Source organism: Muntiacus reevesi, chromosome 2, assembly GCF_963930625.1.
Source record: "Muntiacus reevesi chromosome 2, mMunRee1.1, whole genome shotgun sequence".
Taxonomy (NCBI): Eukaryota; Metazoa; Chordata; class Mammalia; order Artiodactyla; family Cervidae; genus Muntiacus; species Muntiacus reevesi.
Window position 1 is genome coordinate 70,648,072 of NC_089250.1, and position 27,158 is coordinate 70,675,229.

Below are 27,158 nucleotides of genomic sequence, written 5' to 3' on the forward strand. Positions count from 1 at the left end.
CAGTCTTTGTACACTGTTCTCACCACCCGGAGCAAGCGTCCTCCACCGTTGTCACCTGGCTCACTTTGTACTTCAGAGCCCCACTTGCCACTTCCTCCAGGAAGCCTCCCTGATTGCCTCAGTCTGGTCAGCCACCTGCTTCTTGCTCGCTTAGCCCCCAGCATGTCCCTGCTTTGCACCCAACACAATTTTTTCTTACGTTCCCTGGAAGGCAGGGTGACCTCTCCCATCCTGTTCATTTCTACACTCTCCCCATCCGCCCCCCCCCCCCACAGCCCACCCAGTGCTGGCTTCTTAATAATCACGCAATAAATACTTCCTGAATGAATTAGTGATAGTTAATAGTAATAATGGCAACTGCACATTCATCCCATGAGAAAACTTAGGAGAGGTTAGTATAAATCCATCTTAGGGATGAGGAAACTGAAGTTCCAAGAGACAAGAGAACACGATAGGGGCACGGTGGTGATCCAAGGCTGCCCAGCTCCCAGCCGTCCCTAATCCCAGGATCTTATTTGTCCACATTCCCCTCAGTGCTACCCAGGATGGGGCAAAGGGCAGGTCCTTAACAACCCCTGGGAAAACTGATGACAGGTTGATTAAAGAGATTTTCCGAAGCAGTGGCCACATCTAATTTTGGAGGGTTGCGCTCGGGGGAGAGGATCTCTGAGGTTTCCAGACCCCCTGGATGTGGGGCTGTCTCATCCGAGCGGAGAATCTGGGCTTCTGACAAACCAGAGGGGCAGACCTCCCTATGACCTGGCCCGAAGGGCTCCTGGACACACCTAGGCTAAACCCCCGGGCCCTGCAAACTTGGTGCCCTGGCCCGTGCCCACATCTCCAGCGGCAGCCCTGGCAGCCCAGACTGTGCCCCTCACTCACGCCTCTCCCACCACCCTGGCGTTCTCGTACATGTTCCTCTTACATGCCAAGCCCAGTCCCGCCTCAGAGCCTCTGTAATCGCCATTCCCTCTGCCTGGGGTCTTCCTTCCTTCTCCCATCCTCCCCACCCTAGTACTCAGACACCCACCCTCCAAAAAAAAATCACCCTCTTCCCTCTCTGCTAGTTTTTCCATAACACAGGTAACTTTTGGAAATTGCATCTGTGTTTGTTTTCCTGTTTCCTTCTGTTTTCTTCACTAGACAGGGAGCTTCCTGAGGACTTTGCTCACTGCCTCGGACCCTGGGACTTGCTGCGGGAGGGCGCCTGACACATCAGTGGCGCTCTGTGAAGGAATGAATGGGTTTTCCCTGTTTTAGACATACTGGGACATCAGCCTGTAGTTTCCCAGAAATATTGCTGTGTTCCTGTGACTCACATCCATGCTCCCACCACACACACACACACACACACACACACACACACTGTGTGGGGAGGAGGAACAGGGGAGGGGAGGGAAGGAACTTTCTGCACATGTATATTTGCACCACTTTGCCTGGTTCACTGATGCCCAGCAAGCCTGCAGGAACTATCTCCACTTGGTAACTGGAACATGTGAGGTTTGCTCTCTGCTCATCCCCAGTGCTCTGCGCAGTGACCAGTATAAATGCCTGAATTGCACTGAATTGCAGAGGTTCCAAAAACAGCTCAAAGTCACCAAATTAGGAAACGTGGAGCCAGATTTTGTCCAATTCCAGTCAGCCATTGTGCCATGAAAACTCTGTTCACAACCTGTTACTGTCCAGGTGCATTCAAGATTGAGCCCTCACCAGGTACCCAGCAGTAGGTAACCCAGCCAGGAGCCCGTTCTGCACCTGAGGCCACTGTCTACAAGCCTCACAGACACACTCTTCCCATCAAGATGCAGTTCCGATGTCTCCTCCTCTAAAGCCTCCCCTGACCTCCTCAGACCTAACTTCCCTCTTCTGCCACAGCACTCTGTGAGTACTTGCGTATAACTGTCTGCAAGCCTATCTTTGAACCCATGGACTCTATTCTATTTCTCTCTACCTCTAACCCTTTTTACAATGCCTGGTGAATAAGTGGTACTACAGAAATAGTCACTGAACAAAATTATGCTTGGATGGATAGATGGATGGATGGATAGATGGATGGATGGATGAGTGGATGGATGACTGAGTGGGTGGACAGATGGATGGGTAAATGGGTAAGTGGGTGGGGGGTGGATAGATGAATGAATGAATGAACACTTCATGATCTACTGGCTGAAAATAACTTTCATGGCAAAGTTGACATTAGGTACCAATTCTTCTGGAGTAAATTCCAGAGCTCTTTGTACACCTAGCCTGCCACAGTCACAGTGGTGTCTTATTGAATGTGTCTTGAATGTGTGTTTCTATGGCAGGCCTTGTACCAAGCATGTCTGCCAATTCTCTCAACAGCTCCGTTATTGGCCTCACTTTTCCTGACAATGAAATGGATGCAGAGGGAGGTGGAGCTGCTTGCCCGATGCCACACAGCAAATCACATCCTGGCCCCTCCTGCCCCACCCTCCACCACCTTCCTCACCCCAGCTGGCCCCTTCCCAGGTCTGCAGGCTGCAGGCCGGGCTCACCTCCATCCGCGTAGGTCTCGGTGCCATAGCCGTCCTGCAGGCCGTTGTTCCAAGTGCCCTCATACTTGGCACCGCTGCTGCTGCTCTGCCGGGTCCCGTAGCGTCCCTTGAAGCCGTGTGTCCACTCGCCCTTGTAGAGCCAGCGTCCCTTGGTCTCTATGCCCAGCCCGTGCCGTTTGCCCTGGCTCCAGTATCCCTCGAAGGTGTTTCCGCTGGGCCAGGTGTAGACACCCGCCACTTCAAAGCCAAAGTTCCAGGAGCCCGAGTACTCACCCTGGCCCTTGGGGCCCGTGCACAGGCCGTGCCCGTGCGCCTTGCCCCCCTCCCAGCCCCCGCAGTACGCCCCGCCATCGTCAAAGTCAAAGCGACCCCCGCTCATCTCATCGTAGCCCCCGACCTCCTCACCGTTCTCCAGCTTTGGGGGAGAAGGTGATGGGGAGAGGGGGTGCCAGCAACTCTCTCCAAGCAGCTCAGGGCTGGGCGACCCCTAACTCACCGCGCCCCGGGAGGGGGGAAGCGAGATGCCACCCGAGGCTGCAGGAAGCCAGGAGCCAAGTCAGCACTGGGTCGGGCGGTCAGTGCCATGCCTGGGAGGCCCCCACTCAGTCGGCCAGAGGAAGGCTGCCAGCCGAGGAGGAAGTGGGAAGGAAAGGTTCGAAGTCTCCACGGAGTGTCCCCAACCTGGCTTCCATGGAGTCAAAGGGAAAAGCGCTGTGATCCCTTTAAGAAGTGCAATGGGAGGGATGGGGTGGAGGGATCCCCAGTCCGTCTTCAAAAAGGAAAACTTTTCCTCGGTGACAGCCCCCAGCCCAGAGGCTGAATTCCCGAAGCCGGCTGGCCCCCTTCTCCTCCACCCCCCTGGGTGTGCCGGGCTGTGATTCCCCGCCCTGCCCCGCCCCCCTCCAATCCTACCCTCCTCCTGGGATGGAAAGGTCAGTGTTGCCCTAACAAGGCCATTGGATCTCAGAGGCTGCTCCCAAAATAACCCCCCGGCCAGCCCAGCCTCCTTCAAAGCGGGAGGGGTGTTTCAAACTGGGCTAGCCCTTCAGACTCCGGGAGTGGCTGGAGGGATGAGGAAGAGAAGCTGAGAGCGAAGTGTGGGTAGCCGGGCTATCGGGCAGCTTTTCTTCTCTTGGGTAAAGAAGAGCTCCCTTCCACCTTCCTGGTCCATTGAGTGTCCGGCAGGGAGGGGAGAGAAGACCCAGTCCTGAAACACTTTCAAATCCCCCTGAGTGTAGAAGCCGGCGAACCTCAGCCCCAGCGCCACTCACATGCCCCGACAGGACCCGGGGCTATCAGCTCATCGCTGCCAACCCCATAAAAGAATCTGGTGACCTAAAGAGAAAGGAACGGGCATGGGGTCACATATGCTTTTGAAAGTGGAGGAGGGAACTCGGGAGGAAAGGTGAAGTTCTGGAAACAGAGTGGGGAAGATAAAGTAAATCTTAGACAGCCTCTATTCCCTCCCTGCCCCCACACCCTGGGAAAACCCCGGGAAGAGCCCCGTGCAAGAAGCATCTCTGGATCACTCCCTTTCTCTCTTCTCAAGGGTGAGGAGCCCGCGCTCTGCTCTCTATAGTTTTGAGACAGCATGACTGGTTGTATTGCCAGGAGATCCTCTCAGAAATACTCAAGGACCATGTTTTTTTTTTTTAATTCTCTTTCCAGACTCTCTTTTGCTGTGCTCTCCTAACAGCCTAGGAGGCCATATTTCAGAAAGTTCCTAGGGCAAGGTCAAGAGCAAAGGGGCTGACCAGCCCTCAGGTTCCCACCAAACTCCAGGAAAAGGGACAAATAAATCTCCATGATGAGAGGCGTGGCCAAGACCAAGGATGGAAATTTCAGACTTCTTTGGTGGTCCAGTGGTTAAGAATCTGCCTGCCAGTGCAGGAGACACAGGTTCAATCCATGGTTCCCTAAGATCCCACATGCCCTGGAGCAGCTAAGCCCACAAGACACAGCTACTGAGCCTGAGCGCCTAGAGCCCATGCTCCACAATGAGAGAAGCCACCGCAAGGAGAAGCCCGCTCACCGCAACTTGAGCAAAGCCCTCGAGCAGCGACAGAGACCCAGTGCAGCCAAAAATAATAAATAAATACAAGATTCAGGGTTTTGTTTCAAAAAAGTGGAAATCCCAACTGAATCCAGGGTTAATAGGAACACAGTAATTCTGTGAAAGATAGGAGCCGCCAAGCACAGGAAACTGTGTGTACGTGTGTGTCTGTGTGTGTGAGAAAGATGAGGCGGGTGGCAGTGAGGAGGATAGAAATCACACACACACACAAAAAGCCCAGAAGGCACTTGAGAACATTCAACTATTATTATCTGACTTCAAACCGATTTGTCATACTCTGAATCCCATGATGACTTAGGCCACTTCAAGTCACCACCAAAGATGTGTTCTTGTTTAGGAAATGGATAGACAAGCCTCTCTCCCTTCACCCTTAGCTGATCCTGGTTCTTATCGCCGTTTGGTTCCTTCCTTCTTCAGTCCCCTGCCTTAAAAAACCCTTCTCTGCCCACGTTTTACCCCCCGATAGAAACACCCAGCCTCGGAGCTCTTTGCCAAGCAGACAAGCAGCAAAAAGCAGTAGATAAAGACTGTCTCGTCTGGGTTTTGACCCACCCAGCTCCCTGCCCCGAAGGTTGCCTGACAGCCTGCTCTTCTAGTTCACTGCTGAGACCACCTCAGTGCTGGCCCCATAGAACTCTGCTGTTGCCACTTCTGACCAGCCATGGAAAGCCACGCGTTTCTTTCCACCTATGCTCTCCAGGGGAGAGGAAAGAGCATCTCCAAATGGAAGCCAGAGGACTCTGAGTTCAATACCCTTTGTGGTTTAAACGCCCGGCAAATCGGCATAATCCGGTTCTAAGGCTGGGTGGCTGGCTGCGGTGTCCTAGCGAGCTGTTCCAAGTGTAGCAACTGTTCGTCCATAAGCCTCTCTGCAGCGGTTCCCTCCCAAGGGTGGGGACACGTAAGAGTCACCTGTGCAAAAAAAAAGAAAAAGAATCACCTGTGCAACTTAAAAACGCGAACAGATTCTGGAATCCCACCCCCTCCCCAACCTACTGGATTGTCCTGGGAGAAGGCTCCGGCACTTGCATTCTTTTTAAAATCTCCTTGGACAAATCTGACTCTCATTCCCAGGAAAGAATCACTGTAGGTTTTCAATTAAGAAACAGTTTCTTAATAATGTACAGATCCATGCCCTTACTTACTTACCATCTGCTATGTAGGGTAGATAGTTACAGAGGATTTGTGTTCAGATCCTAGTTCTGGCCCTCACAAGCTATGTGGCTTTGGACTAATTGTTAATTTCTCTAAGTCACAAATTCTTTGTCTGCAAAAGGACCTATCTCAAAGGATTCTCCGGAGAAGAAAATGGCAACCCACTCCAGTACCATTGCCTGGAAGATCCCATGGACGGAGGAGCCTGGTGGGCTGCAGTCTATGGGATCGCACAGAGTCAGACACGACTGAAGCGACCTAGTAGCAGCAGCAACATAGGATTCTCAGGGTTTTTTTTTTTTTTCTAATTTATTTATTTTTTAATTGAAGGATAATTGATTTACAGAATTTTGTTGTTTTCTGCCAAATACCAACATGGATCAGCCATAGGTATACATATGTCCCCTCCCTCTTGAACATCCCTCCCAAGGATTCTGTTTCAAGGATAATAGTATCTACCTTATATGGCTGGATGAGGATTAAGTGAGTTAAAGGTGTAAAAAGACTTGTGCACACATGCTAAGTACTTCAGTCATGTCTGACTCTTTGTGACCCTATGAACCATAGCCCACCAGGCTCCTCTGTCCATGGGATTCTCCAGGCAAGAACACTGGAGCGAGTTGCTGTATCCTCCTCCAGGGGATCTTCCCGACCCAGGGAAGTCTGCCTTGGGTCTCTTACCTCTACATGCATTGGCAAGCAGTTTCTTAACCACTAGCGCCACCTGCGGAAGCCTGTAAAATGGCTCAGAAGACACTAAATACCTAATAAAGGTTTGCTATTATTAATATTACCCTCACACGGGAGGTTGCTTTTCACAACCTAAATGTCCATCGACAAGTGAATGGATAAAGAAGATGTGGTACATATGCACAAGGGAATACTACTCAGCCATAAAAAGAATGAAATAATGTCATTTGAGGCAACATTGATGAACCTAGAAATTATCACTTAGTAAGTGAAGTAGGTCAGAAAGAGAAAGACAAATACCACATGATATCACTTATGTGTGGAATCTAAAATATGACAAAAAATGAAGTTATCTATGAAACAGAAACAGACTCACAGACATAGAGAATAAAGTCATGGTTGTCAAGGTAGCAGGCAGGGTGAGGGAGGGATGTGGTGGGAGTTTGAGATCACCAGATGCAAACTAGTGGATAAGCAACAAGGTCCTACTGTAGCACAGGGAACTATATTCAATATTCTGTGATGGACCATAATGGAAAATATGAAAAAGAATGCATGTGTACGTATAACTGAATCACTGCACTGTAAGGCAGAAATTAACACAATGTTGTACATCAACTATACTTGAATAAAATAAAATAAATTTAAAAAAATAAGTTGCTTTTCACACTATCATGCTTAATAAAATTATTACCAAAGGGAAGAATTACTCCCTAAATACTAAGTACCTTAACACTGAAGCACTCCTTACTCTTCCCAATATGTATTTACTCAACATTACCCTGTGGTTTTCCCCTTTTCAAACTGATAAATTATATTATTGGCAAAGGGACACATTTCTTGACAGTTTAAGTGAGGACTTCTCTGGCGGTCCAGTAAAGATGCTGCACTTCCAAAGCAGGGAGCACGGGATCAATCCCTGGTCGGGAAACTAAGATCCCACAGGCCATGCAGCACAGCCAGAAGTTTCAGTAAATTTTTGCCAAATTTGGTACCAGCCTTACCTGACCAGCCATCACTTCTTTGCCTCTCCCTTTAAACCAGTGCGTTTCAGGGAAAGGGAGACCCCTTGTGGCCATATGTGCATTACAACAGATTTTTCTTAGAAAAACCAAGTTCTACATTTGAAACGTATACTAAACTTGGAACGAATTTTAAATTGCTTTTAAAGGTAGCTATCCTATTCTCTCTTTTTCACAGGTTTTTCTCACTCCACAGTGTTGTTCTTCGGTCAGAAGGCGCAGTCACTTGCTTCCCTTGTCTCCTCCTCAACTTCTCTAGCATGATTGCTTCCTAGGGAGGGAGGAGAGGAAGGGACTAAAAATCCAGAACAGAGAGAAGGAATGCACACAGAAATCTACTCAGGTCTCACGTTCCTTCTCAGCACCGAAGATTTAGTTAAAGAAGCCTCACCTCCCCAGACAAGTGATCTGGCTGGGTCACGCGCCTTCCCACACGCTGACTCCTTCCCCCACCTATGAGTTGTCTGAGGCAAGGACTATCTTCATTCCAAAAAAAAAAAGCCCAGCACCCGCACAAACTACGTGCCCTCATCTTTCCTTCTGATTTGGCAGTTGACAACTCCCGTCTTGAGATGCTTTTTCACTCTACTCCTAGGGCTTGTCTCTTGGTTCTGTCCTGCCTCATTGGCTGCTCCCACACAAGTCTTCTGCAGGTTCCTCCTCATTGCCCTGAGCTCTAGACTTTGGAAATTGGCCCAGAGCTTGGTCCTCTTACTGTATACCTACATTTACTCTTTAGGTGATCTCCTTTGGCAATAGAGTTTTCAGTAACACCCACACCCTGATGGCTCCTAACGTTGGATCTCCAACCTGTCCCGCTCCCGATCTTCAGTTGCTTATCCAACCACAGACTCAGCATCTCTACACAATATCAAAACCAAACTCCCCAAGCCTCCTCCCAAATCTGCTCCTCCAGCCACCTCCCACTGTATTAAACCTTGGGAATCATCCTTAATTTCAATCCTTCCCTCACACCTTATGTGCACACATGCTAAATTGCTTCAGTTGTGTCTGACTCTTTGAGACCCTATGGACTTAAGTCTGCCAGGCGCTTCTGTTCATGGGATTTCCCAGACAAGAATACTGGAGTGGGTTACCATTCCCTCCTCCAGGGGATCTTCCTGACTTAGGGATCAAATTCATGTCTCTTATGTCTCCTGCATTTGGCAGGTGGGTTCTTTACACTGAACTTCTCTGGTGGCTCAGATGGTGAAGGATCCGCCTGTAATGCAGGAGACCTGAGTTTGATTCTGGGTTGGGAAGATACCCTGAAGGCAACAGCAACCCACTCCAGTATTCTTTCCTGGAGAACCCCCATGGACAGAGGAGCCTGGCGGGTTACAGACCAGGGGGTCGCAAAGAGTCAGACATGACTGAGCGACTTTCACTCACTCACTCTTTACAAGCACCCCCTGAGAAGCCCATATCCTCATATCCATCACACCTTGTATCCATCCGCAAATCCCTTTAGCTCGACCTTCAAAATAATTCCAGAATAGGTCTTCTCTCCTGCACTGCCAAGGGTCCGAGCCACTTGAAACCATTGTCTGATTCAGTGCAGTAGCCTCCTGACTGCCTCCTTCCTTTCCATTTCCTAACTCCCCTTAGTCTACAGAGCAGCCAGTGCTCTTTATAAAAGGCAAGTCTGACGTCTCTCCTGTCCTCCAAACCCTCTCAAAGGCTCCCTGTCTCCTCACAAATCAGCCTCTAAAACGGCCCACGAATCTCCACGATCTGCCTGTGACCCATGCTTCTGTGACCTCACCTGCTTCAAGGAATGCTGCCAGGAATGCTCTTCCCCCAAATAGCCACATGGCTCACTCTTATCTTCAGGTCTCAGCTCAAATGTCACCTCCTCACAGAAGCTTCTCTGACTACCCCAAGTGAAACAGCAACCCCTCTCCCTGCCCTAGCCCTTGCTGTCTCCTAATCCTTCTCTCTCCATAGCATCTTCTCCACCAAGGATAAGATGATGTCCTATTCCCAGCACCTAGCATAGCATGACTGTGTTGCCAGCACTCAGTAAAGATTTGTTGAATGAATGTTCAATGAAGTTACACGTCAGGATGCTACTTTCCGAAACATCAGAGTAAAAATCCCTCAAACCACAATTTGAATGTTTTCCAGGATGCATCTGACAAACATTGGTCCTTAAGTTGGACTTACAAATGGTTAACTGTTCCAATTAGGGACACATATTAAAGCTGGCCCAACTGGGTTTTGAGTGGAGTGACCTTGGACTTCCAAGATTTACGTTTAAAGGAAGATTCTGACTGAGATGTAAATCTTACAACTCATTCCTGCAAATCTGGGGTTGCCAAGCTTTTGTCCAAGTGTGGATTTCTCCAACAGGTACTCAGCCATTGGAACTTGGTCCTTTTCAGTTCTGACTCTCCTAACAACTCTGAAAAAAAGAAACAATCCTCACTCACCCTTCTCCTGTGACTGTTCTGTTAATATACGGAATAATTGGACTGTTGCTTTGATAAGCAAACTAAAACCTTAAAAGACTTAACAGACTTAGGAACTAGTTTAATTCAAGTAACATGTTCAGCTCAATTTGCTCCACTTCTTTCTAGTAAAGCAAAACTCTAGCTGTATAAGTTGGGGAGTGGGTAGGGGGAGGGGCCATAGGTGCCTTTATAACCTGAAGCGCTAATGGCCTAGATTCAGTTCAGTTCAGTTGTTCAGTCATGTCCAACCCTTTGCGACCCTGTGGACTGCACCACGCCAGGCTTCCCTGTCCCATCACCAACTTCTGGAGCTTGCTCAAACTCATGTCCATCGAGTCAGTGATGCCATCAAACCATCTCATCCTCTTTTCCAGCATCAGGGTCTTTTCCAGTGAGTCAGTTTTTTGTTATCAGGTAGCCAAAGTATTGGAGTTTCAGCTTTAGCATCAGTCCTTCCAATGAATATTGGAGTATATTCATTGGATATATTCAATTAGAGAAGGGAATGGCAAACCAGTACTCTTGCCTTATATGGCCCTATGTAAAATTCACTTTGGAACCACCTGGAGAAGAGAGAGTTCTTCCTCCAGTGGAAACTATGGACAGACTTTTGTACCAAACTTTGGAGGAGCAGTGGCCTGGTCGGCCTTTAATTACAGGGCATGGCACGGATAAAATTCTCTTTGGGGCCTGCTGGGGTAGGAGGGCAGCACAAAGAGATACTGTCCGTCCAGAACATCTGAAACTGAGGTATGAGATCTATACTGCAAGTGACTGAAACATGCCATATATACCAGAATGCTAGAGATGGAGCAGATACACAGCAATGTCAAACACCACACCCCTCTCCAGCAACAAAGCAGCTCACTCCAAGCTGCTTCTCATGTAAGAAATTTTATGTGACGTGTCTAAGGGTGAATAGCACCAGCAGGGGTCTGCTTGGTGATGGTTAATGATTCTCTCAAACAATATAGGGCAGGCCAGCCAGTTTATTTATATTGAATCTAAACCTTAGATCTCTGGCTTAACAGTAACATAAAAAACCTTTAAAGACACAATAAATCTCATGTAAATCAGATGATTTAAACCAGTCGTGTAACTTCTAATACTGCTGGGCTGGCAACTACAGCATGACACATGTTCAGTCCAGTTACAAAACCACATTTCATTTTCCTTGGCACCCAAATCTTACATCTGAAAAATGCACTGTTTTTTCAAAGGCTTTCGCCATAAACCCGCTGCTACCAGTCAAGCAATGACCGGTTGTTCATCCCCCAGGGACATTTCTAAATGATCTGCTCACTTTGGTGGGTATGTAAGAACTCAGAAAATTTAAAGAATGAAGATTAACTGACTGAGATGCCAAGAAAAGTTTTTATTGCAAGCACAGTGAGCAGAAGGAGATGTCTTCTCACACAAAGTAGCTGCAAGGTCTGCTGTTAACTAACTCTCTGACAACCCTTCATTGGTTAAAGCACAGGAAGGAGATTCTCACTCTCAGGTGTACATCATTTCTGCCATGTGGGACATTTTCTTGGGGATATACAAGTAATATTCCATGTAGCCCGACAGGTCCTCAATGGTCACATCATCCACATAGACGCGAGCCTGCTCAGAACAGGAACGGGGAGAGCCAGACAGAGTTCTCGTGTGAAGCGACTGAGAGTAGTCCTCAAGTGTGGATCTTCGTTCTGGGGCCAAGGGAGGGACATTCTGCAGGCCTGAAAAGGAATACACCTCCATGTCATGCCACCTCTTACACTGGCACTCCTTGCCTATGCATGCACATGGCTTGCCCAGGTTTAGCTTGGAAACCGATTGAAAGTCAGAGAGATCACTGGCCTGGAGACTTGCTTGGGAGACCTGGGGCGCATCAGAGGAATCTTCCTCCTTACTCTCTGATGGGAGCCTTGGAACCGAAGTTCTCAAAGGCTCAGCAACCGCCCCTGTGTGATTAGTATCGAGAGAAGTTGAGCATTCTCCTGCATTGAACTCTTTAGGGGTTGGAATTCCCAGCCCACTGCTGCCATCAGGGGAGTCAGTCTGGCTTTTGTGCTTGAGCTGGCTGCTGGAAGAAGCTATTGTACTGCAATGTATGAACTTTGGAGGATGAAGGACAGGAGACTTGGAACGGCGTCGACGCTGGGTTCTCACTGCTCCTCGTGAAGACTTCCTAGTAGACCTAGAGGAAAAAACACACAAGAGGATGTTAGGATACAGAGTTCTTCTAAAGAGATCCTTTAACATGGTTGGGAAATTGCCATCTCTCTGGTGAATGAGTGGAAATAAGTTCTCCCCAAAGATGTGTGCCCACCTCCACTGTCAAGCTGCCTGAGTCTGTGCATCTCAGACTCCAACACCCCCTTACTACAGGACTGATGAAGGGTAGTTTTAAGTCACGTTTCTCAGACCAAACATTTGGTGCAGAAGACCTGTCTGCCCTGTCCCAACCCTTGGCTTAGGAACCTCTGACCAGTGGTCTGGGGAAGCACCTTGCACAGACAACTTAGAAAAACCTCAGTGCTGGGCTGCATGCTCTGAACAAGGCAATGTCAGTACCATCGCGGGGGGCGCTAATGCTACAAACAGTCACTTGTTCGACAGAACAACAGATTTACAATTCATTTCTATCATTGGAAACAGCTGAAAAACAGATTTAGACACTCAAGTTTTCAGATATTGGGAATTATCAGGCACATTATGTAATTTTTATAAAAAGTCTTTAATAAGAATTGTGCAAAGAGAAAAAGGCTCAAAATTGCCAGGCAAATCTGAAAGAGAATGGCCGAGCAATTTTCTGAATTGATGAAAGAGAATCTACAAACACAAGAAGCACATGCTAAAGTAGAACAACCAATTGGAGAATACCAAAAACAACAGGAACATCTTAAAAGCAGCTAGAGACTAGATGGATTATTGCCAGAAGAAGAAAAATTAAGTCTGGAAGTAGGCTTTGCAACAACAACATGGAAGCCAGAAGACAATACCTTCAAGTGCTAAGAGAAAATAGCTGTCAACTAGGACCATGATTTCAGGTATATTAAATCAGGTATAACTTTCAAGAAAAAGGGGAAATACAGACATTTTCAGAGAAACATTCTATATGGACAACTAACAGAGAGCCCCCCTCCCTTTTTTAAACTAAATAACAGACTTCTTTAGGAAGAAATTGATCCTACATGGAAGGTCTGATGCCACAATGGTGAGAGTAAAGAAAGTGTACATGAGATGAATCTAAACAAACACTCTCTAATTTAAATAAAATGAAGTAGGGTAAATAAAACTGAACTAGTTAAGACAAAAAATGAGTGACAGAACTAAAGAACCAGGCCATCACATCGCAGAAGGAGACTGGAGCAAAACAGTTCTGAGGAGGAGGGCTAAGAGAAACAAAGTATGTAATCTCCAAACCAATGAAAGGAAAACTGGTATGGAGAAAAACAAACATATTTCAAACAATTTTTTAAATGGGGAGAAGAGGGAAGGTGGGAATAAAAGAAAGAAAAAAGAAAAAGCAGGACAAATAGTATAAAAGAACAGAACAAATCCAAATATATCAATAATCAAAATAAATGTAAGTTAAAAAAAAAAATTATCAGACTGAGTAAAATTAAATAAGCCATACATATTTATATCAGACACACCAAAAATTCTGAAACACAAAATGGTTGAAAATAAAATAGAAAAAGATACACTAGCCAAATACTAAAAGACAACTGCATTAGTTTTATCAATTCCAGACAAAACAGATTTTATGACAAAAGCCATTATGGGGGATTAAGAAGGTCACTAAATACAGTAAAAGTCTCAATTCATCAGGAAGAAAACATTCTAAACTGGCATGAACTTAGGCTATAAACAAAATAGCTTCAAAACGATAAAGCAAAAATATAGAACTTACAGGGAAAATAAACAAATGTACTCCAGTGGGGGACAGTTCAACAAACCCTCAATTATTAATAGGCCAAGCTAACAACAACAACAAAAATTATTTGAAAAAAGATCCTGTAAATAAGACATTTAAAAGCTTACTTTAATGGATATTTATAAAACCTAAGCATGATTAGAGGAGAGTCATTCTTCTCAAACACACATAGAACATTTATAAAAACTGACTACGGACCAGGCCATACAGCAAATTCACAATGAGAAAAAAGGTTCTTCTTTAATGGTCCATCTTGGGTTCTGTACTGTAAGACATTCTCTTTTGAATTTTCAGGAAAGAAAATCCAGTAATACGTCAAGGTGCTGGGATAAAAACCATCTGCACTGAGAAGTTCTTACCCATGCCAACTGTCTTTAGATGCACACACGGTCTTAGGTTTGGTATCCTCTACTGCTGCTCTGACTGACGCTCTAACACTTGTGCCTTCTCCAACAGACAGAGATGCTATGGACCTGAAGACAAGAACAGAGTTTACTGCTTAGAAAACCACGCAAGGAGAACACACTGCTCTCACCAACCCAAATGCAACTTGTGTTAATACCTTTATTGCCTTTGCCGTTTGCTTTTCTCAAGAATTGCTCAGCTTTTACTGTAAACTGTCCTCCAAAACCAAATTTGGAGGATCCCTAAGAATTCACAGTTGCAAAATCGTAAGCCAAAGAATGACTCTTAAGTATAACCAGCAGTGGGATATAAATAGACTGTTTATCTGGGGCAGATCAGGCCTTATGTCCAGGGAGAATGCTAATGACACTGACCACTTATTTTATGTGGGCAAAAAAAGAGCTGTGGAAACTAAGTTCAGGAGGATAAACTTCAGGAAACTCAATCTAACATTGGGAGACTCAATCTAAATGAATCCTTTTTCAAATACTATACAACTTATACAAAAATATTCTGATTTTTACAACCAATAAACCTGAAATATTACTCAGTTAAATCTCTGCAGTTTAAAACTACACAAGTAATGTGGGTTCTCAGTAAAGATGAAAAAATTTAAAAGAGAAAAGAATCAACTCTAATTTCACAATCCAGAGATCAACATTAACATCAAATTCTTCTGAACTTTTTCAATATATACACACACATACACACGTACACAGGGCTCCTATTATACATGCTGTAGTGCTGACAAATACCCTATAGAAAGAGACAGTCTACTAAGTAAAAAGATGTTCACTCACTGAAATATAATTTAAAAGCTGGCAATAACTAAATTGTTATTTCTAATAACAGAAAATACCATACTATATAAAATTAGTGTCGTTTGGTATACAATGGGATATTAGGAATTTATTAAAAATTAAGTGTACAAAGAACTTTTAATGACACGGGAGAATGCTTATAATATTAAGGGAAAACAGCATGGATGAATACCTGTACATATATTATGATTTCAACTGTGTAAAGAAAGTGATATTATAGATGATTTAGATACTAACAGTGGTAATGGTTAAGTTGTGATTTTTACTTTTTTATCCATTTTACCATTTACACATAAGCATGTATTATGCTAAATATATATATATGTATATGTACAATGTGAAAAAAGGACTATATTGTTTTGCAATTAAATATACAGAGTCTATCCTGATAAGACAAATACCATTAGGAACCAAAACCCGTTCAACAGGATCATACTAAATTCCTTGGCAAGGCTTGGTTAGTTTATGAGTCAGTACCTCACATGTTCCGTTTGTAAATCAGCGACAATTCCAAACCACCAACTAGGACTGTATGATACACTATACAAGTCGTATTCTGCTTAGTCACAGTAATGACTCACCCCACGTACTCTTAACTTGGTTTTCTCAGATGTTCTCCACTGCTCCTTCTCTTTATAATTTTACACATAGCAGACTGCAAGCTACGAATACATAATATTGGACCATAATCTATACAGAGTATTTTGAAAGATTTTATGTTCCAAGTAATTTTTAGGGGCACAGAAATAGCTTAATTTTATGTTCCAAGGAAAATAACCAGGAAAAAAGTCTGTGTATCAAGAGCTAAGTAAATTTATACACTAAGGGATTTACATATACCTGTGCATTTATAAGTATTTTCCTGATTAAAAGTTGCATGTCTATACCAGAAATCACAGAAATCACACCATGACTAAAGTCTGGAACTATGTGTTGCTCTGCTTTGTTTCTGCTTCCCCAAACAGCAAGTAGTAATCAATTCTAACAACAAGATGACCGTATTGGCAAAATCACTAGGAGAAGATGCTTATTTGCAGTATCATGGAAACGAATGTCAGCACCTGTAACAGCTGCTGTACAAATCTATGAGTATAAATTTTCTCATTTGGTAGGCCAAAACCAGTATTAGCAACAGGCAGACAGCTGTAACAACTAACACCTATTTAATTTTACTATGCACCAGGTACTGAATGCGTTTCTTCATGTTGTCTTCAAGGTACCATAAAAAGGAATGGTTAAGAGCAGAGGTTCTGGAGAAAAATTATCTGGGTTCAAATTCTGGCTCTACCACGTCTTACCAATGTGACCTTTTACAAGACAATTCATCTGTAACTCCTCTGTAAACTATACAGTATACTCTGTACTGTCTATCTTCTAAGTTGGTAGTGAGGATTAGATGATAAATACAGAGTACTTCAGTCAGTGTTGAGGGGATAGTAAAATGAGTAATAAATTTTAATAGTCATTATTGCGTCTTGCTGAGTGTTGGGTTTCCATTCATGAAATGAAATATTGTTATATCTATTAAAATTTAAGATATCTTCTGGCCTGGGGCAAAGAATGGGGATGAAGAGTCCTGTATAAAACATTTTGCAAAGGGTGAAATATTAACATTCAGACAGCAGCTGGTCTGCAGGTGCTCTAATTAGTTTGGCCAAAGGGTCCAAGACTATTGATCTCAGTGACAGAACCCTAATGAATAGAGGTTTCCATAGTGATAGGCTCAGCGATCAGAGCCCATGAAATTGACAATGTCTGCAGAGATTCCTATTGAACCAACTCACTTTCAGTGAAAAATACTGTGATTCCCTAGAGGAGTAGGAGGAACTCTCTGATGGGACACTGACTGCTAATGTGTGATTAAAAAGAGGCAGGGGGCAGGGAAAGCGGTACTCTTCCAAAGTTAAGGATAATTCCCAACCTTGGAATACAAATGAGCAGCTACTTCTCAAAATTTAACAGAAGAGTTTCTTTTAGAACAATGTTATACAGAATTTGGTAAAATATCACACTATTAACATTTTATACTTCCTACAAATAAAAAGAAACTTTAGAAGAGAAAGAGCTCCCCTGAGGAAATGTCTATTTAAATCTAGTAAACAATTCCCCAATAATATACTTCATATTTAATTACCCTGATGCATCCACTCTTAGTTTCTTGAAAGCAGTTTGTAGACTCTCCTCCTCTCCATCCTTGGCTTCCGATTTCATTGTGAAAGTTTTTATACTACTACGGATGTTCCCGTTAATACTAAAAAAAAAGAAAATAAAAAATTAAATGAGCAAAGTGAAAACAGGTTAAAAATCTGTATTCCTGATACTACCATTGCTTCTTAGTGGGATAAAGTGCAAATTTCTATTTCTAAAAGGAAGTTTCAATGATTAGGAAACAGCAGATTTTATTTCTTAAGAGGAGACAAATGAAATGATAGAGAAAACATGTGTTTATTACGATGGTATTTAAATTGTCCAAATACTTGATGCCAATATCCTGTTTCACAGTTTTGGAAATTAAATCACATTACCTAAAATCTGTGTTTCAGTATACTTTTTAACAGGAAGGGAAATCTCTCCAGTTGTAGAAGTCTAGAAACCTACAGAAAAGATGATCATTGCATTGGAAATAAAAGGGAAAAGCTTAGCCTACAAGACTCTGATCTTTAAAATGCTACTCTTAAAAATTGTATATATGTATATGCAAACATTCACTTTCCTGTGTACTTGAAACTAATATTGTAAATCAACTATATATACTTCAACAAAAATTTTTAAACAACCAAAAAACCTGCTATTGAGTATTTGTCTCATCTAACTCTAAACATTTCAGATAAGAGTAACTACATGACACATGACAGCATTTCTCTAAGGCAATCCTGAAGCAGATATCAATATTTATACTTGTATTAATATTCAGATAGGTATCAAGTTGTTACCACTATCAAGGCAGGATTACAAACATGTTTCAGTGATACTGACTACTCCGCACACATCTATAAGATTGATACCTTTGCTTTCTTTAGCTTCTAATACTTTCTCACAAAAATAGATGAACTATACTTGTAACTCAAAATCTTAAAGGTAGCTAAAAAGATAGGAAGTAAAGGAAAAAAATTGAAATTGTTCTACAGATACGCCTTTAAATGATCTCCACCTAATCAACTAGTTTGATTAACCAAAGTTCTCCATTTCTCCCACCCTGATTTTTATATTTAAACCAAAATGGTGGTGGGGGGGGGGGGGGCAGAAGAACCAAAACAACAAAAGATACAATAGAGAAGTTAATCAATTCACTGACTCTAATCTCACCATTTTTTTTTTTTTTTTTTTTACTTTTAGGGTAAAAAATTTCCTGATACCAAATCCAGAATGAAAAACACATGAGTTTCTATAAACATATTACTGGAAATCAAAAAGAAAAAAGTAAAAACAAAAAAATAATAAAATGAGGAATTTTTTAAGCACTCACCTCTATTTCTAACCTGCTACCCCATCCCCCCACCCCCAGCCCTCCTTGGGCACTCTCCCAGTGAGCAGTGCCTGGATCCTTGGAGCCTCTTTGATTCTATATCTCCTCATTTCTCAGGAGTGGGTTTGATGTTATTGTGAGATCTCTAATATTCTAAAGGTCAGAGTGTCATGATATATTTGATAATGTAACCATGCAGTACCAGAGGCATAATTAGGAAGCAAGGAATCAAGACTACTTGTTTTATTTATGTGTAAAAGGTATTTTAGGTAGACTTCTCTGAGAACATTGGAAACAGTCTCAAAAGAATTCATCTGGTTTTCACCTCAACTTCTTAAAACAAAATATTGAAATACATTCCCCACATATATTTTGCTGGTTTATTTAACCAGAAGAAACGGTGTCGATTCCGTATGTCACTAGCTCTTAATTCAGTTCTAGATTTAGAGGCTCCTCTCCCAGATACACAATAACGTCCTATATATATATATATACCTGGGGAAAGGGGTGACCAAAGATCAGATATTCTCTTATTTTTGAAGCTCCACAGCATCTAAAACGGTGCTATCTGTAGGCTGTAAACAAAATTCCTCCTGCTGGCAGAACTAAAAGTTTTTATTTATTAGTTTTCCTCAATTACTTTATGACCAAACACTGGCCCTCACAGACAGACAACATCTGAACCAGTCTCCCCACTCCTGTGGATCCCACACAATCCCTCTTCTGGCCTCTCTAGAAATCAGCACACATCACATCTACATATGCATTTGGGCAGAAATCCATTCCTTACACAAATATTGACAGAATCACTACGATGTACTTTTAGCACTAGTCTGGATGCTTAGGCATCTAAGTGTGAACCTGACACCAGGACTATGAACCCCATTCCTGCCCTAACACTGTGCTAGGATGTTTTGTACTCATATAAAACTTTTAACTATACAGGGCTAACTTAATACTGTAGGTGACCTCCAGATGTTAATACAAACTCCACTAACATTCTTACTGACACATTTAAGAGATCCATTTTACAAACCAAAACAGGCCAGAATAAAACTGGCTACTGACTAAAACTCGAGGAATGAAGTTCCATCTACTATTTTCAGACTTCGAGCATTTTGATTATTCATCTTTTTCCTCAGTTAAATTAACCCAGAGCAAAGGTGAATCTCAGGTATCATCTTAACAGCTAAATAGTAGCGTGTTTGTAATTTTAAAAGGCTTTATCATGCTCCTCCCTCTTCCCATTCACTCAAATCAAGAGCTGCACAACCAACTCCGGGGATCTTACACTTGATTTATCTTCATTAAGTTTGTGGGAGGCGTTCTTGCCGATTTTTACTGTACTATCTTCTTGAAATTGAACAATCCCCGCAAAGGTCAAACTTTTAAAGTTACTTTAAGTCAAATCACACGGGGATTCGGAGTTTCCCTTAACCTTTCAAAAAAACAAAAACACAAAATTTTTCTAAGTTCCTCCATCAAAAGGGCAAATTCCTGAATTTTCTCTGACTTTAAACGAAGAGTAGATCTCAGAATATTATTTATATCTTGCAGTTTTAACCAAGCCCACTTAACAACCACAAGCCTAGGTCCAAATTTCCCGGACCCTGAAAAGACCTGAGAACGATCAATAAAGGATCCACGCGTAAGCGTGTCATCACAATGTTAAATAAAGCTTTTAGAAAATTTCCCAGCCCAGCAGGAAGCGTGGAGTCGGGGAAAAGAAAATCCTGTCCAGCAACTCTGAAAGACGCAAACAAGACGAAGTTGCAACAATCGGCCGTTCACGTCTCTCTCTACCCACTCAACTTCTACAACCTCGGTGCTAGAGCACAACGTTAATTCTTTTCACCCAGAAACTGGGTCGGTCGTGGTTAAACAAGATGGGTTGGGGGAAAGGTCAGGGCCTGGGGGGCTTCGGAAAGTGGGGAGCTGTCCGGCGCCCTAACCCGCCCGGGCTCTCCCGCTGCAAAGTTTCCCCTTGAGGATACCCCCCCGGCCAGGATGAGAGGCCTGCGTCGGGCCAAAGGGGTGAGGGATCCAGAAGGAGGCGGGAACAGGGCCGAAGAGGCAGCCAACGAGACTAGGGCTCGGGAACCAGCGGGAAAGGGCGGGAAGGGGCAAAGGGCGGCCGAGGAGAGCGAAAAGGGGAAGCTGTGGACCGGCGGGAGAGGGCGGAGGCACTGGGCGGGGGCCACGGAGGCGGGAAGGGGCGAGAGAGAAGAGCCTCTGGCAGGGCCAGGCCGTAGTGGCCGAGGGGACGCGGAGAGGCGCAGGCCCGGCCCGGACGACCCGGCCCAGGCGGCCAGCGCCGGCGGGCGACGCGGCTCGACGTGAGGCGGGAGGGCCCAAAGGAAGACGCCCGTGGTCAGGCCGGGCCGGGCCGGGAGGCCCAGACGCGGTGACGCGGCGCGTCCGCGTCACGTCAGTATACTCACCTTCTCGCAGCAGGGGCGCTCCGGTAAGCCAGTCCGGTCAGTTTAGAACGTCTCTCCCCGATCGCGGCGCCTGACTGACCCGGATCCAAATCCGCGGAGGGACGACCAGCGCCTCCGAAGTCGCAGTGCGCCTGCGTGCCCCAGGCACGCGCCCCGCCCACTTCTCATTCTCCTCCCTTCTCCGGGACTCGGCGACGCGGGAGGCAGCGGCTGCGCAGGCGCCAGGCAGTGGCCGCGCGTCTCAAAAGCCTGGCGCCAGCCGCTCACGAAACACGTGCGCCTAACGTCATTTCCTGTTATTCTCTTCACTGGCTCCTCCCTCCGCGAAGGGTTCGCTGGGGATGGGATTTGGGGGCTTGCCCGCTTCCTCCCCTTGGTCAGGTGAGTGAGTGGCCGTGCTTCACCAGCCAGCCGCCGCAACTTCGGGTCTCCTGGTGTCTGGAGCCGTACCTGGAGTCGACAAGGCTGCGGCCATGATGGTGCGGATCTTCACGGCATTGGACCCCGTCTGAGCGATTGGCAAGAGCCCCCTCGACGCTCGAATTTCCTGCGACATCTCCAGAACTCCGACGAGAGCCCTCGCCTCCCAAGGAATCTTCTAGGACTGCAGAGAGTGAAAGGAGCTATTCGACACTGTCAGAACCGTGAACGTGACACCGGAATCGGAACTGAAATGCCTCTGTTTTAGTATATCCCTGTTGTTTGACTTGAGGCAACTCGCTTTTTCATCTCTGGGCCTCAGTTTCTCCATTCGGACTATTTTCATCGCTCGTTGTTTTTTGTTGTTGTTGTTGTTTTCCAGGCATGGACTCCTTTGAGAATCTGGGGAGATCTGTAGACCCTCTCGACAAAGAGACGTACATGCATACTAAATTTTGCAAAAAGGTTTGTACAGGTCACCTAAGTAGGTGATTTTTAGGTATCTTGTCTATTTGTATGACTCATAACAGGCTGAGAAGTGGTGGGCTTCCCCTCAGCTGCCACTCCCTCCAACAGGAAGAGTGGTTCTGCGGAGTTCACTGTACCTCTCCTCACCGCACCCAAACTCCCGTCTGAATCTCTCAGAGCAGCTGTCAGCGCTGTATGGGAAAAGATGACTCCTCAATAGAATGGGCTAAAGTTGGTCCTTGCCCAGCCTTTATGTGAAGTTGTCACCGGAACCAAAACTGGACCCTCCCACTCCCCAATACCTTAGCTATAATCACCTAAGTAGATAGGCTGCTGAAAGTGTATATTTAACCTACCTACAGCTAGATCTTGGAAGGCCTAACCCATGTACAGGTCACTGGATAACGCCTGCCATGGTTGCTGGGTAAAACATTCTAAATCTCCTTGTTAGTAGGAGAGGCTCAGTAACTGACAACGGATGAAAAAAGCCTGTTAATTTCGAACTTCCAACATCAAGCCTAATAATGCTAATAATGACTGTTCTCCACTATGCAACAACCATATACATGTTTTCACATTTAATATTCTTGTGATTTTTGCCCATTTTACAGATGAGGATAACTGGGACTCAGATAACTTGTTCTGTCGCCCATTTTCCTGTGTCATACAGTGCTAGAAAGTGACAAAATAAGGATTGAAACAGTCTCAAAAGCTTGGCCATCCACTGCTGCCCATCTCTCAACATCTCTTAGAAAAGATTAAGAAACAGGAAAGTATCCTGGGTGGTCTAGTGGTTAAGATTTGGCATTTCACTGCTATGGCCAGGGTTTTGTCTTTGGTCAGGGAACTGTAATCCCTCTAGTTGCTTCATGTGGCCAAAATTATTAAAAAAAAAGAAAGAAACAGGAAAATATGACGCATTTTTTTTTCCATCAGTGAATTTCCCAAGTGAATTTCATCATGACCAAAGATGTGTTCTTAAGCTGTCATTTGAAAATGCCGCTTCAGATAAAACCACGCATTCTTGAGGGCTAGGACTATATCTAGATGAATTGAATTCCCAAAGCCTAAGACAGATCTGGAGGTTAGTAGGTGCTCCACACAGTTTTGATGAATTCTTCATTTTACCTTATTTATACCCATATGGCATTAAAATACTAAAACAAAAGTGGACTGCTATGGCCAGGGTTTTGTCTTTGGTCAGGGAACTGTAATCCCTCTAGTTGCCTCATGTGGCCAAAATTATTCAAAAAAAAGAAAGAAACAGGAAAAAATGCATTTTTTTCCCTCAGTGAATTTCCCAAGTGAATTTCATCATGACCAAAGATGTGTTCTTAAGCTGTCATTTGAAAATACTGCTTCAGATAAAACCACACATTCTTGAGGGCTAGGACTATATCTAGATGAATTGAATTCCCAAAGCCTAAGACAGATCCTAGAGGTTAGTAGGTGCTCCGTACAGTTTTGATGAATTCTTCATTTTACCTTATTTATACACATATGGCATTAAAATACTAAAACAAAAGTGGTTTTAAATGCTTCGTTTTAGGTAAGCATGTCTCCATCATAAAGTTGGATGCTTTCTGAGGATGTAGCTCACCTCTCGGGGAGTATTTGGAAGGTGAGAGCCTCTAGGAAATAAAGTCTGTTAACTCATACCTCAGTGATGTGGCCTGAAATTTCAAGTCATTAGTTATAGGCCTGACTCACTGTGGTACCTCCTGACTTAGAATGAGGGAGAAGTCACAAAACACGTGACCTGAGGGAACCAGAATCCCAGTCTGCCACCTACATCAGCAACACAGGATCTTTCTAGCCATAGAAAAGGCCCTGAACTTACGTGGAGACTATGTGTATGTGTTCAGGAAATTGACTTGGTATTAACACCCATAGTAATGCCATCTAATCAGAATCTATGAAATGAAAGTTATTCGCTCAGTCGTGCCCAACTCTGCAACCCCATGGACTGTAGCATGCGAGGCTCCTCTGTCCATGGAATCCTCTAGGCAAGAGTACTGGAGTGGGTAGTCATTTCCTTCTCCAGGGCATCCTCTCAACCCAGGGATTGAACCCATGTCTCCTGCATCGCAGGCAGATTCTTCACTGTTTGAGCCACTAGGGAAGCCCATCAGAAAGCTAAGGTAGCTGTCAAAGTCCTTCTTGTTACATGAATTTTACAAGTGATTGAAAGCGTGGAAAATGTGTGTGTGTGCTCAACTGCTCGGTGTGTTCAACTCTTTACCACCACATGGACTCTAGTCAACCAGGCTCCTCTGTCCATGGGGTTATCCCGGCACGTATACTGGAGTGGGTTGCCATTTCCTTCTCCAGGAAAGTGATTGAATAGAGGAGACTTAACTCCATCAAATTATACTGCAGAAACAATTTATATAGGAAGATAACTTTTGATTTAAAATAAATTTTTTTTATTTTAAAAATCAAAACTTTTGATTTTCAAAAAATCAGAAGTTGCATGTGACCAGTAGGGGCAGGGAGAGGAAGTCAACAATAACAATTGGCTTTCTGGTTTGAGCAACTGAATGGTTATTGTTGCCTATTTCTCTCTCTTTTTTGGCCACACCACATAGCACAGCATGTGGGATCTTAGTTCCTTGACCAGGGATCAAGTCCACAGCCCCTCATCTCTGCATGGGAAGTGTGATGTCTTAACTACTGTACTCCCTGGGAAGTTCCTGTTGCCTGTTTCTAATGTCACTGTCGAATCCAGTTGACGGGACAGATGAAGAACCACAATTAAGTAGAAGATCACAATAAAAGCTGGTACTTCTTTAGCTTTCCTTATGTGTTAGAAGACTCATTTTAATTCTCACAGTGGTCCCATGTGATCATCCTTATCATCTTCATTTTCCAATGAGGAAACTGAAGCCAAGAGAAGCCAAGAACCTGTGCCTGAGGTCACACAGCTGGTGAGTGTTGGATTTGGAATTTGAATGGAGGTGCTCAAGCTCCAGTCTGCTCTCACATGGGCTGTGCCTCCCTGTGATATAATACTTCTAAATGATGAGCTCAGTTTAGATACATTGACCTTGAGAGATTCTGGAGGCAGCCACATGGAGGTGTCCAAGGACCAGGAAGAGACACGGGTCTGAAGTTCAAATGAGAGATTTGGACTGGAAAGAGATTGTAAAGTCAGCACGCAGGTGGCTGATGAAGCCATAGGGAGGGCAAGCCCCACCCCCCCGAGAGGTGGGAACTATCAGGAGGAAAGAAACAAGTGGGGCAGGGGGTTACTCCCTTGGAATTCCAGTGCTAAGACTTCCTGGTGGTGGTGGTTTAAACACTAAGTCTTGTCCGACTCTTGTGACCCCATGGACTGCAGCCCACCAGGCTCCGCTGTCCATGGGATTCTCCAGGCAAGAACACTGGAGTGGGTTGCCATTCATAGCCAATTTTTTTTTTTTTTTTTAAGTGGGGGGAACCCTGGGAGGCAAGCGGTAAGCGTTCCAGTTGTGGGGAAGGTATCTTTCCTTTGTTCATGAATAAACTGGCATCAGATCTCTAGGTCACCAGCCAATATTCATTGAGTCCACATCCTTGAATTTGTTCAGCTCTGGGGCCCCTGACATGGCAGAGTTCTTGGACCCGCAGCCCTAAGGACATATCCTGAGTGGTGGTAACCCTCCCTGCTCTTTCCTCCCTGAGATCCCACTCTGGCCTGTTGGCTTCCTGGACATCTTTTTTATTTTTTTGCCCCCCACAGCAACTGAAGGGCGTCTGGCTCTTCTGTCTCCCCCCTGTCAGCTTTGTCAGCCCTGGGCCCCTCTCCGTCTCCAAGACTCCAAAATGAGGTGCTTGGAGTCCCAAGTGACATTTCTCAACTCCACACACCACCTCAAGTTAGTTTTTTTTAGCCTTTTATTCATACATTTCTTGTGTCTCTAACTAGATTCTAAGCTTCCAGAGAGCAAGCATATTTCCTCCTCCAGCTTTCCCCCATTCCCCCCACCCCAGCCTCTCTTGCCCCTGTGGGTATGTAGGTTAAATGTCCCTACACCCGGTGTTCCCCTGGCCCTCACACTTGCCCATCGTCAGTGGGATTGCATCATGTGGCCGGGGTACCTGGCACAGAGCACGCTACAGAATCTACTGAGTCAGTGAGAGCCCGCCAACTGATCAATCCATCATCTTGCTCAGTAAATAATTATTTGCCTGCTGGCTTTTGAGACCCGTAGCGGGCTGTTGGCTCCTTTGATAAGTTAATATTAGTCAGCAGGGCCCTTTGCAACAATCCCTTGTTTGAGGAGGAATAGGCAAGAGGTGGGGAAGCGAAGATTAACTGCACTTTCCTGTCATTCTATTCATAGCCCCCAGAGCTGTTGTGGTCCATTAGTTGATAATTGCCTTCCTCAGATGTTGGCTGAGGGAATGGGAAGGGAAAGGGGACTTCCAGTTGCCTTGCTAAGTGACCTCACTGTATCCCTCTGCTGACAAAAAAAAAATGCACAACAGGAGAGTTGTGAGTTAAGTTTTATTTGGAGCAAAATGAGGACTACAGCCCAGGAGACACTATTTCAGACAGCTCTGGGAAACAGCTCAGAGAGGCAGGGGGAAGTTCAGTATATATGTGATTTTGGTGTACATGCAATCGAGTGCATACTTTTTGCAGAAAGTTTCTGCTAATCATGAGGAGTAGTTGTCACCATGAAGGATTTTAGTGCTTTTCTTGATTTGAAGAGATACAGGAATTGGGCTCATAAAGCAGGCTCCTGAAAGTGTCCAACTATCTGAAGACCTGTTCTGCCAGTTTTTCCCAGAGCAGAGTGCCTCATTTCTGCTCTCCACCCTGAACTCCTTTCAGGGGGTGTTGAAAATCATCAGCAGCAACAGCACACAGTTTAATCCTTGTAGAGATAAGTGGGAATTTGTACTTGACACTCCTGTGCACTGGTTCACAGTAAGTCTGCAGCGACTCGAGTCCCGGAGAGCCTGGAGAGGAGACCGGAGGCTTTTCCTGGTAACTACTGGTCACCAGCGGAGAAGGCAATGGGACCCCCACTCCAGTACTCTTGCCTGGAAAATCCCATGGACAAAGGAGCCTGGTGGGCTGCCGTCTCTGGGGTCGCACAGAGTCGGACAGACTGAAGCGACTTAGCAACAGCAGCAGCAGCAACTGGTCACCAGCAGGGGGAGCCCTAAGATCGTCGCTTCCATAATTGTGATAAAACTCCTTTACAGAGTAGAGTGGGTTTTCAGAACTGTTGAAGACTGAGAGTTGTGAATAACTTGCCTTCTTGATCAAATTTCATTCAGCTTTGTCATGGAAACTGAATGATGACATCAG

The 27,158-nt window shown here is 44.8% G+C and overlaps 2 protein-coding genes across 3 annotated transcripts in view; both read right to left on the minus strand.

The window, feature by feature from the left end:
- The window catches only part of JPH2 (junctophilin 2), a 68,798-nt gene extending 65,419 nt beyond the window's left edge, over nt 1-3,379 (minus strand). The window contains exon 1 of the mRNA XM_065922037.1: nt 2,517-3,379. Within this exon, the coding sequence (XP_065778109.1) occupies nt 2,517-2,895 (379 nt within the window). The 5' untranslated portion in view covers nt 2,896-3,379. The remainder of the gene's footprint in view (nt 1-2,516) is intronic.
- A 7,502-nt stretch (nt 3,380-10,881) lies between these two features.
- OSER1 (oxidative stress responsive serine rich 1) lies at nt 10,882-21,120 on the minus strand. 2 transcript variants are annotated; one of them, XM_065922039.1, is made up of 5 exons: nt 19,819-20,932; nt 17,587-17,655; nt 17,196-17,312; nt 14,195-14,308; nt 10,882-12,092 (listed from the first exon to the last, which is right to left on the minus strand). In XM_065922039.1, exons 3-5 carry the CDS (start codon nt 17,270-17,272, stop codon nt 11,408-11,410), a joined length of 876 nt encoding a protein of 291 aa, XP_065778111.1. In that variant the 5' UTR covers nt 17,273-17,312; nt 17,587-17,655; nt 19,819-20,932; the 3' UTR covers nt 10,882-11,407. The 2 variants fall into 2 exon arrangements, with proteins under 2 accessions (XP_065778111.1, XP_065778110.1); XM_065922038.1 differs by lacking the exons at nt 17,587-17,655; nt 19,819-20,932 and adding an exon at nt 20,969-21,120.
- Nucleotides 21,121-27,158: the final 6,038 nt, after the last annotated feature.